At 41.1% G+C, this 17,236-nt stretch overlaps 2 protein-coding genes across 4 annotated transcripts in view; both read left to right on the top strand.

The window, feature by feature from the left end:
- The window catches only part of abcc1 (ATP binding cassette subfamily C member 1 (ABCC1 blood group)), a 56,123-nt gene that overhangs the window by 12,827 nt on the left and 26,060 nt on the right, over positions 1–17,236 (top strand). For all 3 annotated transcript variants that reach the window (XM_063903009.1, XM_063903008.1, XM_063903010.1), the window contains exon 7: positions 7,984–8,115. In XM_063903009.1, the coding sequence (XP_063759079.1) occupies positions 7,984–8,115 (132 nt within the window). The remainder of the gene's footprint in view (positions 1–7,983; positions 8,116–17,236) is intronic.
- LOC134877495 (uncharacterized) lies at positions 12,411–16,202 on the top strand. The gene is made up of 2 exons (XM_063903012.1): positions 12,411–13,582; positions 13,941–16,202. Exons 1-2 carry the CDS (start codon positions 13,186–13,188, stop codon positions 16,049–16,051), a joined length of 2,508 nt encoding a protein of 835 aa, XP_063759082.1. The 5' UTR covers positions 12,411–13,185; the 3' UTR covers positions 16,052–16,202.

The following is a 17,236-nucleotide window of genomic DNA, read 5'->3' as shown; positions in this document are numbered from 1 at the left end:
AAATTTACAACTCTTCAAAAAGAGAAATCAGCTGGAGGATGGGGGGTCCCACATTTTAAAAATATACTATTGGTCTTCTGTACTGCGTACTATAAAATCTTGGTTGGACCCCACAAATCCCACATCCTGGCGCTCCATGGAATAAAAATTAGTTCACCCATATAGACTACAGGATCTAATTTATGCAAGAGTCTTTCTCAAACAAGCTAAATTGTGTTTTGGTCCTATTATTGCAAATGTTCTTATAACTTGGAAACTAGTGACTAAATCGAAAATCAAGTGGCATTACCATACTCCAATATTTCACAACCATAATTTTTTGCTTGGTGGTCGGACAGTAGCCTACCCAATGTAGTCAAATAATGGAATCTATCTACTTGGACAGCTTTTCAATAATAATGCTCTCCGTACATTCCAGTACATTCTCTCGAAATAGCTTGGAAAACTATTTGGAATAATCTAAAACAAGCTTCAAAGAATCCTAATCATCAAACTATTCACTTAAGATTTGTACATAGGACTTCAATCGGATCAAGTTAGTGCCATCTTCTCTTTGCCAATTATGTTCACAAGGTTGCATAGGTACTTTTACACACATGTTTTGGGAGTGCTCTGAGGTACAGTCCTTTTGGGTAAAAGTCACTGAATCTTTATCAGATTCTCCATAAGGAGATTCCATGTTGCCCCATATTATGCCAGTTAAATGACAATTCTCAGGTCCCTATGTCTGTACATGAAAAAGGAATTTGGCTTTCCGGCCTACCTGCTGCTGAAGATCACTCACCAGGGAGGGAAATAAGGGTACTGAATACACTTATATTGTGTGTATGTGTGTGCGTGCATGCCTTTGTGCATGCGTACGTTCGTGCGCGTGTGCATACAGTGGGGCAAAAAAGTATTTAGTCCGCCACCAATTGTGCAAGTTCTCCCATTTTAAAAAGATGAGAGATGCCTGTATTTTTTATCATAGGTATACCTCAACTATGAGAGACAGAATGAGAAAAAAAAATCCAGGAAATCACATTGTAGGATTTTTAATGAATTAATTGGTAAATTCCTCTGTAAAATTAAGTATTTGGTCACCTACAAACAAGCAAGATTTCTGGCTCTCACAGACCTGTAACTTCTTCTTTAAGATGCTCCTCTGTCCTCCACTCGTTACCTGTATTAATGGCACCTTTTTGAACTCGCTATCAGTATAAAAGACACCTGTCCACAACCTCAAACAGTCATACTCCAAGCTCCACTATGGCCAAGAGCAAAGAGCTGTCAAAGGAGACCAGAGACAAAATTGTAGACCTGCACCAGGCTGGGAAAACTGAATCTGCAATAGGTAAGCAGCTTGGTGTGAAGAAATCAACTGTGGGAGCAATTATTAGAAAATAGAAAACATACAAGACCACTGCTAATCTCCCTCGATCTGGGGCTCCACGCAAGATCTCACCCCGTGGGGTCAAAATGATCACAAGAACGATGAGCAAAAATCCCAGAACCTAGTGAATGACCTGCAGAGAGCTGGGACCAAAGTAACAGAGGCTACCATCAGTAACACACTACGCCGCCAGGGACTTAAATCCTGCAGTTCCAGACGTGTCCCCCTGCTTAAGCCAGTACATGTCCAGGCCCGTCTGAAGTTTGCTAGAGGGCATTTGGATGATCCAGAAGAAGATTGGGAGAATGTCATATGGTCAGATGAAACCAAAATAGAACTTTTTGGTAAAAACTCAACTCGTCGTGTTTGGAGGAGAAAGAATGCAGAGTTGCATCCAAAGAACACCACACCTACTGTGAAGCATGGGGGTGGAAACATCATGCTTTGGGGCTGTTTTTCTGCAAAGGGACCAGGACGACTGATCCGTGTAAAGGAAAGAATGAATGGGGCCATGAGATTTTGAGTGAAAACCTCCTTCCATCAGCAAGGGCATTGAAGATGAAGCGTGGCTGGGTCTTTCAGCATGACAATGATCCCAAACAAACCGCCAGGCCAACGAAGGAGTGGCTTCGTAAGAAGCATTTCAAGATCCTGGAGTGGCCTAGCCAGTCTCCAGATCTCAACCCCATAGAAAATCTGTGGAGGGAGTTGAAAGTCCGTGTTGCCCAGCGACAGCCCCAAAACATCACTGCTTTAGAGGAGATCTGCATGGAGGAATGGGCCAAAATACCAGCAACAGTGTGTGAAAACCTTGTGAAGACTTACAGAAAACGTTTGACCTCTGTCATTGCCAACAAAGGGTATATAACAAAGTATTGAGATGAACTTTTGTTATTGACCAAATACTTATTTTCCACAATAATTAGAAAATAAATTATTTAAAAATCCTACAATGTGATTTTCTGGATTTTTTTTTTCTCATTTTGTCTCTCATAGTTGAGGTATACCTATGATTAAAGGCCTCTCTCATCTTTTTAAATGGGAGAACTTGCACAATTGGTGGCTGACTAAATACTTTTTTGCCCCACTGTATGTAAGTCTGTGTGCATGCATGTTTATAAGTATATAGGATGAAGTTTTGTGTACGTATGTGCAGGTGTACGTCTGTATCAGCTTGGGCATGTATGGTATTTGCAAATTACCAGGTGTATGTACATGCACAATATACCATGAATTTATTTAAGTTTAATTTAAAATGATATCTGTATGTGTATACATGCTCTTTTCTGTTAATATGAATTAATCAAAAATAACAGTAAAAAGTTGTTTATAGAACGATAACCTTACGGGAAATGCACAAAATATACACCTGGTAGAGCATGGGGCTGATGGGGCTCATTCAATGCTGCTCCACTCAGACGTGAGGAGCAGGTTTTCCTCAAAATAGATAACCAATCATGCACACATTTCTCCCATCAACACGGTTCCGTTGCGGTGATGGTTGACGCACGTTCCCATTCACTTTGAATGGGGTGACGTCAAGCGTTGCCGAACTGCATTGTGGTTCCGTGGCTTCGCTTTCGCTTTTGCTTGCGGTTAAAGTTGAGAAAACTTCAACTTTTCAAGCGCCTACAGAAGGGCCAGCCAATCAAATCCTGCGTATGCAAATATGCCAGTACATGCGCTAGCCAATCAAACCTCGTGTATGTGTTTCCGGGGCGGGAGATTAATGTGATTAGTTATTGGTCGCGTTAAACCCAAGAGCCAGACACACCCACCGGCAAACATCCACGTAACCCAGGGACTGCAGATGGAAATTAGCAAACTGCTATAATCTGGTACAAAGCCTTTTATCTCTTTGAGATTTATGATCTTTTTGTACAAGGTCCCTGACAACTAAACTAATAACCTAAACTTAGTTGGGGCAATGATATTATAAACCTGTTAATTTTGGCATTCTATGTTCTTTCTGCCATTCTCCCTGCTCTTTGCAGCAGCATGTTTCTTTTATCCTTGAGGTAGGTGTTTAAGTCATCGATGTAAACTGTTTAACTTCTTCATATTTATTAAATATTAAAGTTTACTATTCAATCTTGTAGTATGATGCTCCGCTGTCAGTACCCTTTTCGTTGCATCATGTGACTTATTGGTCACATGATGCAACCCCGCCCCTTTCATGTGAACCCACTTGTAACCGGACTGAGAAACCCTGGGTTGACTTAACGAGTTGATAACCAGTGCCGTAAAACCGATTAGCGAGAACTCGTTTGTCAGGGTTAGTTAAGCCAGACAATTCAGAGATATCCAGGGTCTGTTGGACTGGTTTGTAGTACAGGCCTCAGGTAGGGTGTTCACACATTTTATATCAGAAATGGTGTTCCATGGTTATGCAAATGTTTCTGTGAAACGGCAATAACATAAGGAAAGACAGTGTTAACCCATTTAGGCGTAAAACGCCTGCTAAAAAAGGCCTTTTTATGCCTTAGTACTTTTCTGTAAACCCCCTCTCAACACATGAGGGTTTTCAGAAAAATATTCAAAATTTCTCAACGCCTACTAAAAGCTTAATTTCTCAGGCTCTATAGCAGATAAAAACATGGGATGAAAAGCATTTCCGAGCTTACTTCTTTGGCTTTCAACTTGACTGACTTGTTTGCACCTTTCGGCGAAATTTGCCGTTTTCAACTCAAAATATGTCATTGACGTGAATCGTGTAGATCCGAAGAGTTTTTTTTTTTGGGGGGGGGGCTGACCGACGAACCATAAACTGTATAACCGACTGTATAATGAGGAAGAAACAAGTTTGCTATCTTCACAATAAATAAAATCTTTGTTCAAATGACTCGCGTTCCACGACCACCGACCAATCATAAGCAAGATAAACCACAGCGCGCGTTTTTTTACCCATCGGTCCCTCTTGGAGTGGAGTGCTCAGTCGTCAGCGAGTGGTTCTTCTGGACAATTTTCGGGATACCTTACAGATACAAGTTTTGAGGTAAGTCTAGTAGCAGCTAATCTGGCAAAAACATTGTATGCTGTATCATTTTAACGTTGCTGAAGTAAAATTATTTTAGCCAAATAAAGTGTATTAACATGCTTCAGCTTATCAGCTTGTTAGGTTGCTAGCTAACCTCAGTGAATTGTGTTAAAGTTAGCCTAGCTAGACCAGTTCTACGTCACCTCGTTCAATGCGAACAGAATACGTTTGTGAAGGCTAATCTCCACAGAATCCGTCCTGTTATCTGATATTACTGGCGGCTATGTCATTGTGGTCAGATATGAGAGGGATGAAAACGAACACGTAATGAACAAATACACATCCGTGTGTGGTTTACTGAGTAGCTAGTAGTGGTGCAACGGATCATCATTGATCCGTGATCCGTTCGGTTCAATTATTTCGGTTTCATCAACTTTTTAGTAGCTACGAAAAGTTTGCAGTTACGAACAAAATCTACAAACGCTGGCGACCGTGTGTAGAGTTTGTTTAAAGTGTTCGTAAGCACATATAACGCTTCACTGTTGGAAATGACATTATTCATATTGCGCTGTGTTATGTACACAAGACGCAGATGCCTTTGAAACACGCAATCTAAAAACGAAAACATGTTTTATATGTAGTAACAATTGTTGGCAATTGGCAGGTTTAAGATCCAGATTAGGTTCATGGTTGTGAATTATCTATGTAAATCGACTCTATAGATTACACGTTCATTCTACATGTTGAATGATGATAGCATAATAAAAATATAGGCTATACATACAATGACAAAACTGCCGTGGGCTATATGTTATCCGTATCCTTTGTTAAAATTAATGTTCAATAGCTCTATGCCAATGGGAACAACAGAACGTGCGCATTACATATGGACCAATGCGACACGTTCATTACGGCCGTGGACCGATAAACACTCAGTAATGTACGCACACCAACCGGCATTTGCGTGTTTAACACCGTGTTTAACACTGGCGTTACCGCCGCTTAACTTAAATAATGAACTGCTTTTAATTACGACTTGGCCGAGATCTTAACGTGCTGTTCATGCGTTTCCCATGAATAGCCTACTACTATAACTCGGAGCGGAGCAGGATATAATGCGCATGCGCGGCGTTGCTAGGCAACGTGTACAAAGCGAGAGTACAGGTCGTTTTGGTCAGAGCTATGAAGAGAATATATTTGAGGAAGCTCATACAGATGATGGGTCACCTGCTGCCACCAGATGCTGACACAGACCAAGAAATTCTGCGTTTCAATGTTGACCAGGCGCTTCCCAGTTTTCAGCATGGAGAGGATGTTGTCAAGTGGTGGGCCGTCGTCTTCAATACAGGGAAGTACCCTGCACTGTGTCAGGCAGTCAAGGCTGCCCTCTCAATTTTCCATGGTGCCCTGGTTGAGTCTTCCTTCAGTGTCATGGGGACCATCATTGATCAACGATCAACGTCAATGAAGATCTCCACCCTCAGTGCTGTGCAGACTGTTAAATACACTTTGCAGACCAGGAACCAGACTGGGGTGAAAATGTTCAGAAGGGATGATTTGAAGTTTGGGGAGGTAGATAGGAGGTTGTGTTCTAACATTAGTGCAGCTGGAACTAGGGACAAAGCCCAACAACAGGAAAATCAGCTTGTAATCAGAGAAAGGAGGGTTGAGTTTGGCTGCCAGCCATCTACCAGTGCTGCTAGTAATAGGGCAGAGGTGGTGGAGAACGATAGTGTGGCCCGAAAGAGGCACATTGCCAAGCAGCGAAAACGGGCCCTTGAAAGGCTTGTCCAGGCCAAAAGGATGAAAAAATGAAAATACTATTATGTTGATATGTTGCCAAATTTGGCCAATGGGATTTACTGTTTACCTGTCCTGAATGCTTTTCCCATTTAAAATGTTTTTAACTGACCAGTTTATGGGTCAATAAATGTGCCATTGTTACCATAAGAAAATGTTGTCTTTTCCCTTTATTTTCTTATGGGAGTACACCAGAATGCTTAATTTACATGTTAAAATAGCAAAATTTGGCTGTGGGTCTGAACCGGGTGAATCGATATGATGAAGGGCGAAGCATTTTATTAGTCACATGAATTTGAAAAAAATCCCTCTGTCTCTCTGTCACTCACCCCAAGAGTATTTCAGCAAATCACAGTGCATATTGTAGGAAATGTTCTTTTATTCGAAGCCCAGGAGTCGATTCAAAAGAAAACGAAGTGAAGCTCCTCGTATAAGTTTTAAAAAGAGTATTTAATAAAAGGATGCAGCAGTTGGTTTTACAAAAGTTTCACAACTGTGGCTCAATAGCCCGGTACACGCGTCCACAGGCCGCTGAATGAGTGGAGCTCATCAGTAGGTCCGGAACAATGAGAGATCGATTTCACAATACAAACATGTTTTATAGAACCACCCCTTTCCGGTCATACAATAAACAACTTCAAAATAAGACGAGCTCCGGTCTCATGCTCTCATTGGTTGGTAGCTGGGGGCTGGATCCTGTTGGCCGCTTGTCTCATGGGGTTCTCCGGATTCTTTTATTGGCTGACGTCGTCGGGGTTGGGTCCTCCTATGACGTCACCTTCGCCACCTTGTTAGCGATGTCCTGAAGCTCTCACCTACGATATTCTATTATGCAATCCTTCTGAGGTTTATCAGTTATTAAACACGCAATAGTATTATTGGAACATCAATGAGTGAGAGGTAGAGGCGGTGTGTTTAGTATGTAACTCCACGCGTCCTTCTCCCTCTACTCATATATACAATACAATATTAGCTTTATGCTATCTGAGGCTAAATACAACATCCGGTAATACTACCGGAATTGGACAAATATGGTCCGTCCAGAAACAGTGAATTATCTTTTAATGTTCCGTTTCAATATATTGATTATTTCTTACAATATAATTGGCTATGTGCCTCGAAAAAGACGACACCGCTCAAAATGACACAGACGCGTTTGCCGACCTTAATGGGAACTACACGTAGATGCGTGATCCAGTCTTAATAAACACGCACAGATGCGTGATCCGGTCTGAATGGGTTAATCTGTAAGTGATTTCAAAACTGTTTTTACATGTGTTATGTGAAAAAGTGGGCACTAGCCAGACAGGATAGAAAGGACTGAGCACCAGTGGCTTCATTTACAACATTTTACGGGAAAATATTGAAAACTTGAAATGCATATTAATAAGTGCAAGAAGATGCCGACAGAACAGCTAAAAACGACATTTCACACCATGTGATATCTTAGGTGTTGTTGGAAGGTGGAGACAAGTTAATAATATTGTTTGTTGAACACAGTATTAATATGACAAAGAATGACATAATGTGGAACTGTGATGCTTGCTGCCTCGTATTGTCAGTTAAATTAAAAAGTGGCCCGAAATAAATTGAAGAACACCATACAAACAGCCTCACACAGGCAGAGTGTTTGTGCCCTGGGCCGGGGACACAATGACTGCACAATTTCTGCCAAGTTTGTTTTTTATAAATCGCAAAGATTGCTTAGAAATTAGCATACGCCATGTTTTTAGCGTACGCCACTTTTATAAATGAGGCCCAGTCACCTAAGCTCCCGCCTTTGCCAGGCATTACCCTACTTTGCCAATTGTTTCCTTTGCATTGTATCTACCAGGATGATGGTGACGGGCTACAGGCGCCCTCTGGAGGAGAAGGACCTGTGGTCTTTGAACTTTGAGGACCGCTCCCACAGAGTTGTTCCACAGCTGGTGCTCCGCTGGAACACAGAGTGCCAAAAGGTTAAAAGGTCAGTAGTAAAGCAGAGATTGGCCACAGCAAGAAAATCCACACAAATGTTCAAAATGTTTTCCCTAATAAAAATATACCTGCTAGACAGCCACCAGGTTTGTTCTACTGGAACAAAGAGAATAGACTCTCTTCATACAAACTTGCAGGTGCAAGGCCAAATATCCCTTAGCTTTAAGAGAGATGGAGCCCCTACAAGATACTGTATGTATGCATTTAAGTTTCATATGAAACTGCCCAAAGTATCATGTATAAACAACACTTTATATAATTCTTACATTACTCCCCCATTCAAATAATAATAGCTAATTAATTTACCGTTGGGGTTGGTGCCACACAGTGATTAGGCTAGCTAGCTCATTCCACAAGAATTGATGGGTAACAGTTATCATCGGTGTTTTGTGAATTAAATGGGTTAGTTTTGCCAATTGGACTTCCGGGTGAATTGGCACGATATGGAGGATTAAACAGGCTCTACATGCCATCAAACAAATAGGAAAATAGATTAATCTTTGTAAAAAAGTAATTTTCTAAATAACGTACAAATAAACCCAATAGTCTAGCTGCCAGAGTCCCGTTGAGACTGTAGAAACTCCTGGATACCAACCTGCATATGTTTGGCAATTTGCACAATAATCATAAGTTGTGTTTATTAGCATGAATTACCGTTATAGCTTTTAGGGACAATAGTTAAAAATTGCAATTTTTGTGTGGTTTTTGGGGTTATTTAGGATGCTTAGCCCATTTTTAACAGATTTTGATTTTGAAGAGTTAAAGAGTTCATTTGGATTGAACGTGTTGCTTATTTATTTGAAAAAAAAGGCCACAGTAGAGGCAATCTTTTTCATTTTGTGTTATCTGTAGCCAATGGTTGCAACGTTACTAGTAGTCAAAATCAGTACAGATTTAGCCAATTGCTGGTTCAAACAGCATTTTTATCCTGAAAATATCAGAAACTGATTCAGCATCCTCAAGAACCCCCGAAACCACTCCCAAAATTGGCCAAATTGGCAATTTTTTTCTTTTTTTACTTTTGTAAGCTATAATGCCATTGATGCAATTTATGCTAATTGTGCAAACTGCCCAACATATGCAAGTTAGTATCTGCCAGATTCTATGTGCTGGGGAGGCCTGCTACACATTTCCAACATGAAACTTTGGCATTCTCAACATGTCCAACTCAACTAGACCGCAAAAAAATCCGATACTGTAAGATGAAGGTAAACCGCAGAAATCAGCAGCGTCAAGAAGAGTGAGGCATTGGCCGACTCTTGCTGAGGTACAGGTAATGTTTTCTGAACTAAAAGCTGATTTGAAATACTGAGATTAAATCAGAAAAGTCACAAACATTTCTTGGGATTTGAGCAACTGGAACAGAAAGTGAGAAACTGTCCAAGAAGATGAACCTAGTGTATGGTAAATGAATGTGTTCCAGTGTCCTACTTCCTTTTGCCATTATTACACAGATGAGGGTGAGAGTGATCGTACGCAGACACAAACAACATGGTTTTCCAGTCAGCAGATGCAGTTTAGGTTTTTTTCATTATATAATTTAACATATGTGTTGTGTTTTTATTATCTTAATTTCTAATGGACCAATGATAATTCGTGAATACACTATGCCCGCGAAATCGCGGAGCGAGCTGTCAGTTGAAGTCTATCAAAAATGGATGGTGAACGTACTTGTCCTCCGCTGAAAAAGCGGCGAATTTCTGAACAGCGCTTCAAGCTAGAATATAACGCAGAATGGCCGACCATCACCCGGTCGAAGCTGGACGACTTCCACGCTTACTGTATGTTGTGTAAGACAGATTTTAGCGTGAGGCATGGGGGCCGACACGACATTGAAAAGCACATCAGGACTGCTAAACACACGTCATACAAGGCGGCAGTGGAAGCTACAAGGCCCATCGCGGGCTTCTTTACGGTTGACAGTGACACCAGTGTCATAAATGCCGAAGTGCTCGCTGTGGACTTTCTGGTGGAACACAACATCCCGATCGCGGTGGCCGACCACATCGGGCCACTGGTGAAAAAGATGTTTCCGGACTCGAAAATCGCTGGTAAGGCTCAAATGACAAATAGCCTCAATTCATCTCAAGCATTCATAGGCATAGATTTATATCTGTATACTGTCACAATACACTCTACAATCTGTACAGACTATATAAAACAGTTACAGTACTGCCCTGGTTGATAATCTGATTTCAATCTTGCAAATTAATCATTGCTAATTTATAGCCTACTGATACTGTATCATTCTAATAAACATTTTTCATTTTATGTAAAGGTGAAAAAAAAATAGCCTAGGCACAAACAACATGGTTTTCCAGTCAGCAGATGCAGTTTAGTTGAGGTTTAGTTAGAGTTTACAATACCAATGTTGTGGTGATGAATGAGTTGGGTTGTTCTGCCCGGTCTTTCGTTCTGGTGTCTGTTGCGTCTAGTAAGAACTGTTTGCTCTCTTCACCTGTGTTCCTCCCTTACCTGTAACCTATGACCCTATTTATACACCCCAGAAAAAGAACACAATTGTGTTCTCTAAAACTATTAAATCAGCCCACCGAGTACAAATATGGCCACTTTCTGCTCAGAAATGGACTCTGTGTCCTCAATAACGAGACCACTCCAAAACTGTCCGAATCGGCCAAGCCATTCTTTAACTGTTTTCTGCAAATTGCCCAACATATGCTATTTAGCATCCAGCAGTTTCTATGTGCTGGGGACACGTACTCTACATTTGTAACATAACACTTTGGTCTACATTTCTGGGTTCAACTTCTTAAACTCCCTAAAGAAATGGTGGTCTAAATCTGGCAAACCTGAAAGCTTTCTATCAAGCAGCACAATTTAAAAGTGTTAAAGTGTGGATGCTAGAAAGTTCACACACAAAATGGAGAGAGGTGGAGTTGCATTGTGGAGATATACCATTAACTTCTGCCTTTCTCCAAGTATTACAAATGACAGCAATAGATGGGTAGCTGCTTGTTTGATGGGAAGTCTGCCAGATTCAAACTATATAAAGATCTTATTTTTTATTTTTTTTAAGAAATGGGAACTGACCCACACCTCCCTCCAAACAAATGTAACAAAAATGATCATATATTTAAACTGTGGGCTTCTAAGGGCATGTGTAAATCTGGACAAATGTTTGGTTATAAAGAAATTTGAACAGCCGTCTTCCATCGTAATATTGCTTACCCAAATCCCATTTCATCAGATTCTCCCATATTGTCTCTCTGGCTTTTGAAAAAATGTATCTTTTCAACACATCCACCCACTGATGTGCTTGACTCTGTGGTGGAAACCAAATATCTAACTAAGATGAGTATTATTAACACAGCCAGGTCAAACTACTGGAAAGATTACACATGCAACATTGTAATTCTGTACCTGAAACTCCCCAAATGTATAGTCCGTACAAAGGAAAGCTCACCACCACAGTCATAGATGTGCCAGAAGAGAAATGTCAAATATGTTTTTTATTTCTCTCAACGAGAATCCAGTAATTACTACCTTTTCCTATTTCTTGTAATAAAAGCAGCAATTATAAAAAAATATATATATTAGGGAATTGGTTAAAGATAATAACTAAATTAATTCACAACAGAAAAGAATCTGGTAAATAATAATATGAGAATCGGAAACAAAGTTCATGGCAAAATAGGTAAGTTAGACAAGACAAAGCGTTCATATTGCAGAGCTGCCAACATACACGATTTTGGCGTAGCAGATACGATTTCCAGGCCCTAATTACGCCGCTATGCTTGACTTGAATATCCTACGCATTACCCAACAAATCGAAAAATGAATCGTGTAGCTGGCAGCCTCGTGCCTGTGTTGACATCCAACCAGCCCTAAAGCTCACATATAAGCCGTTTTATGATTCGTCCCTTGCGTTGACAAAGAGCCAATAGGATCGGCTGTACTTCTTTTTTGTAATACCCTCACTACTGTTACCAGGATGCTATGCTGTTTTGGCTCCCGCTGTTGATGAAGAATTCTATTCATGTAGACCAGTGCCGTGCGGTGAGCTCGTAGCTGGCTTTCAGAGTCAGATATGTGAAAAATATGTGAAGTCAATAGAGTTTATTAAAACATAATTCAATTGGCAGCTTGCACATTGACTACTGGTTGTTTTTCATATTTTATCTCAGCATTCTTCAGACACACCTATGATAGGTACAACGAGTTGGCAGTTGGTAGCTAGAGAACTCGTGTTAATAACTGGTAGGCTAATATATTATTTCATGCGAAGATGCACAGGCACCCTGAGGATTTTTACCTTTACCCATTGAAATACAATAAGTTAAATCGGGGAAACTATAACATCAGCTCGATAACTAGCTATCATTACATGCGAATTGAACGCTTCCATTTAAATCGTTTAGGTTATTTAAGTCTCTTGAGCTAGCTAGCATAGCAACTAGATAACTATAGCAACCAAAAAACACAACTTTAGCTGCACAGTTTAATTTCTCAAACTCAGCTCACCAATACATAAAAAAAAAGATCGTTGGGTTCAAAGTGATCACAACGACGTTGTATGATGTTAAATGGATGACAGACATTAAACAATCCCCTCGGAAACACTCGGATATCAATGTAATCTTGGCTAATAATTAAACGTACTGGTGGCTTTCCATTCGTCTGCATTTGCATTGTTGTATTTTGTGGCAGATTCATCGGGGTAAATCATTATGGTTACATACTGTTACATATATATATCGGGGTAAAATCCATCAAGCATCTTTGTAACACAGCAGGGAGGCATTATACAGGAGGGAATATTTTCCTCACTTGCATCTTTGTTGCTTGTCTCCTCTGCTCAGGTCACGAGCAAATTCAGCTATTTTGGTTATAAAATTATTTAAGATCATTGGAATCATACAAAAATTACATTTATAGCACAGATAAGTAGAACATATTAATATCTGGGTTTTTTTCATTATATAATTTAACATATGTGTTGTGTTTTTATTATCTTAATTTCTAATGGACCAATGATAATTCGTGAATACACTATGCCCGCGAAATCGCGGAGCAAGCTGTCAGTTGAAGTCTATCAAAAATGGATGGTGAACGTACTTGTCCTCCGCTGAAAAAGCGGCGAATTTCTGAACAGCGCTTCAAGCTAGAATATAACGCAGAATGGCCGACCATCACCCGGTCGAAGCTGGACGACTTCCACGCTTACTGTATGTTGTGTAAGACAGATTTTAGCGTGAGGCATGGGGGCCGACACGACGTTGAAAAGCACATCAGGACTGCTAAACACACGTCATACAAGGCGGCAGTGGAAGCTACAAGGCCCATCGCGGGCTTCTTTACGGTTGACAGTGACACCAGTGTCATAAATGCCGAAGTGCTCGCTGTGGACTTTCTGGTGGAACACAACATCCCGATCGCGGTGGCCGACCACATCGGGCCACTGGTGAAAAAGATGTTTCCGGACTCGAAAATCGCTGGTAAGGCTCAAATGACAAATAGCCTCAATTCATCTCAAGCATTCATAGGCATAGATTTATATCTGTATACTGTCACAATACACTCTACAATCTGTACAGACTATATAAAACAGTTACAGTACTGCCCTGGTTGATAATCTGATTTAAATCTTGCAAATTAATCATTGCTAATTTATAGCCTACTGATACTGTATCATTCTAATAAACATTTTTCATTTTATGTAAAGGTGAAAAAAAAATAGCCTAGGCCAACTTACTCTACAGAGGATTAATATCATGATTGTAATTCTGCAATTCTGTGTAATCTAGAGTATAATCATGATAATACAATGCAATATTTTTGTGATTGCAATTGCAGGAAAGTATGGGTCTGGTCGCACAAAGAGCAGCGCCATTGTTGGAGCTCTTGCCAAGGAGGATGCGTCTGTGATCACGGAGGCAATGAGGACAGCTCCATACTCCCTAGCCACGGATGGGAGCACTGACTATGGAGACTGTAAGCTGTATCCTCTTGTTGTGAAGTACTTTGATCGAGGACTTGGGCGTGTTCTGACAGTACTCCTATCTTTGCCAGAGTGTCATGAGGCATCTACTGGGCAGAACATATTCAAACTCATTGACAATGAACTTGAGAAACGTAGCATATCCTGGGACAACTGCATGAGTTTTGGGGCAGATAATGCCATGGTGATGCAGGGACTCAAAGCTGGCACGGCAGGCTACATCAACAAAAAAAACAGTGCAGTATATGTGCTGGGATGCCCGTGCCATCTAATTCATCTAGCTGCAGAAAAAGCTGCTGCTCAGCTTCCAGTGTCCATTGAAGAGCTGCTGGTGGACATATACTTCTACCTAGACAAATCCAGCAAGAGGAAACAGGGACTGAAGAAATTTCAGGATCTGTGTGGAGTGGAAATGAGAAAGATTGTTAAACATGTAAGTACGAGGTGGCTCTCTTTAGATAAATGCATCGCCAGGTTGTTGCAGCAGTGGCCTGCATTGCTGCAATACTTTGAGTCAGAACAGTCTGGGCACAGCAGCAAGGACAAGACCACGCAGAGCAGCAGCAAGGACAAGACCACGCAGAGCAGCAGCAAGGACAAGACCACGCAGAGCAGCAGCAAGGACAAGTCCACCCACAGTGTTAGCAAGGACACATCAACCCACAGTAGCGGCAGCAAGGACAATTCTCAGTTTGATTTGGCAGGCTATCTCTTTCGCCAACAAAACCTAGCCAAATTCTGTCAGGGAAAGAAAACACCAGCAGCTGCAACCACACAGCCCAAGACTGCAACGGCAAAGCCCAAAACATCTAGCGCTGCACCCACTCGGCCCAAGACATCTAGCACTGCACCCACTCAGCCCAAGACATCTAGCACTGCACCCACTCAGCCCAAGACATCTAGCGCTGCACACACTCAGCCCAAGACATCTACCACTACACCCACTCAGCCCAAAACATCTAGCACTGCACCCACTCAGCCCAAGACATCTAGCACTGCACCCACTCAGCCCAATACATCTAGCACTGGAGCCACTCAGCCCAAGACAGGGGCACAACAGAGAGTGCAGAGGGCATGTCAACATCTGCAGGACCCAACATTCCATCTTTACTGCTACTTTCTAAGTGCGGTCCTGCCGATATTTGATGAGGCCAACACTCTGCTGCAGCTAGACAAACCCTGCATACAAATACTACACAGGACTTTGACCACACAGCTGAAGAATCTCTTGAACCGATTTGTGAAGCCTCAGGTGATCAATGCAGCTGCTAAGGTTCACCAGGTACCATTCAGGGAACCAAGCAACCAGAAGAGCAATGAGACCTTGTTCATTGGGCAAAACACCAGAGACTTCATAAGAGATCACCCTGAGCTTGAGGAGCTGCAGCTTGCCCAGGTCTTCAGCGCTGTGCGGGCATTCTACATGAAGGCTGTTGAGTACATGGTGAAGAAGTTTCCCTATGATGACCCAGTGATAAGGAATGCTTCTGTGGCTGACATGTCTGCACGGGACAGCGCAGACTTCAATTCTGTGAGGTACTTCACAGGCAGATTCCCCTGCTTGAAGATGAGTGCTGAGGAGATGGACAAGCTTGAGGGTCAATTCATGACCTACCAAACCGATGCTCTGCCAGAAAGCATCACCAGCTGTGACAGACCAGACACACAGTGGCACCTGATGAGTCAGCTGAAGGATGGAAATGGCCATCTCAAGTACCCTTTACTCTGCAAGGTAATGCTGGCTATCCTCTGCATCTTCCATTCCAATGCAGACTGCGAACGCATCTTCAGTCTTGTCACAAAAAACAGAACGGAGTTCAGACCTAGTATGGGAATGGAGACCCTGAGTAACCTCATTACCCACAAACAATTCATGGTGGCAAAGGGGTCTGTCTGCTACAAGCAGGCGTACTCCAAGACAACTCTTGCCAAGGCCAAGTCAGCAACCTATGACCATCTAAAGTGAGAGGTTGATGAGATGGTCATGTCACAGCCAAAGGTTCCCTTGAGTTGAACTCTGTTCTAAAAAAAGGCTGTGTAAAGGTTTTTCATGTGTTATTGTTCAGTATTGTTTCATGATGAATTCTGTTCGGTTAATAAAAATATTTTTTTGTGTATGTTGGTGTTTAATTGTGTGCAACAGTACAGGGAAAAGGAGAAATTATACACGAAAAACATGTCCTAATATGACCTAGATTGCATCTCAGAGCATGTAAAGTCTCTGGCTTCTGATAAGATAAGATAACTTTTATTAATCCTGTAAGGGAATTGCACATGTTATAGCAGCAGGGTGATAGGAAAAGGAATAGGGAACTATATATACATACAATTTACAGTAAAAGAATAACAGTTGAATACAAAAGATAAATATATAAATAAATAAATAAAGTAAAAATGAAATAAGGGGGCATTCAGGGAGCTTCGGCGGACCTCGGACCCCCGGCTTTGAAAAAAAATTTGCCTCGCTCCGCTCGGTTTGCTACTATTTTCTAAAACACAATGTTGGCAGCTCTGATATTGACCAAGTTCTAAGATATCGTTATACGTTTATTGTCAATACAATTTCATTTTGTTTCTTTTTCTTTCTTCTCTTTGTCTGATTTAGGTAATTATTCAAGTGTAAACATTTTTTTAATGCAAATTATAAAACTATTAATGGGTTTGTTTTATTTCTGAGGGCAATTTATCTTAAAAGTTGACATGTTGCATCCATGTTACTGTAATATACAGCGGGTAAAATTAGTATTGAACACGTCACAATTTTCTCAGTAAAAATATTTCGAAAGGTGACATGAAATTTTCATCAGATGTTGGTAACAACCCATGCAATCCACACATGCAAAGAAATCAAACCATCAATGTCCATAAATTAAGTTGTGTATTAAAATGGAATGACACAGGGAAAAAGTATTGAACACATGAAGAAAGGGAGGTACAAAAGGCATGAAAGCCAAGACACCAGCTGAAATCTATCAGTAATTAGAAAGCAATCCTGCCCCTCAGTGCAAATTAATATCAGCTGGTTCAGTTCCAACTGATGGCCTATAAAAAAGTCTCTCATTACCAAGTGTCACACAAGAACGATCTCATGATGGGTAAAAGTAAAGAGCTCTCTCAAGACCTTCGCAACCTTATTGTTGCAAAACATGAT

Source organism: Eleginops maclovinus, chromosome 16, assembly GCF_036324505.1.
Source record: "Eleginops maclovinus isolate JMC-PN-2008 ecotype Puerto Natales chromosome 16, JC_Emac_rtc_rv5, whole genome shotgun sequence".
Taxonomy (NCBI): Eukaryota; Metazoa; Chordata; class Actinopteri; order Perciformes; family Eleginopidae; genus Eleginops; species Eleginops maclovinus.
Note: the sequence above shows the minus strand (reverse complement) of the source record. Positions and strands in the feature narration are given on the sequence as shown.

Coding starts and splice junctions, on each gene's coding strand:
- LOC134877495 (XM_063903012.1), top strand. CDS start 13,186: ATGGATGGTGAACGTACTTGTCCTCCGCTGAAAAAGCGGCGAATTTCT. Junction 13,583..13,940: donor TCCGGACTCGAAAATCGCTG/GTAAGGCTCAAA, acceptor TTGCAATTGCAG/GAAAGTATGGGTCTGGTCGC.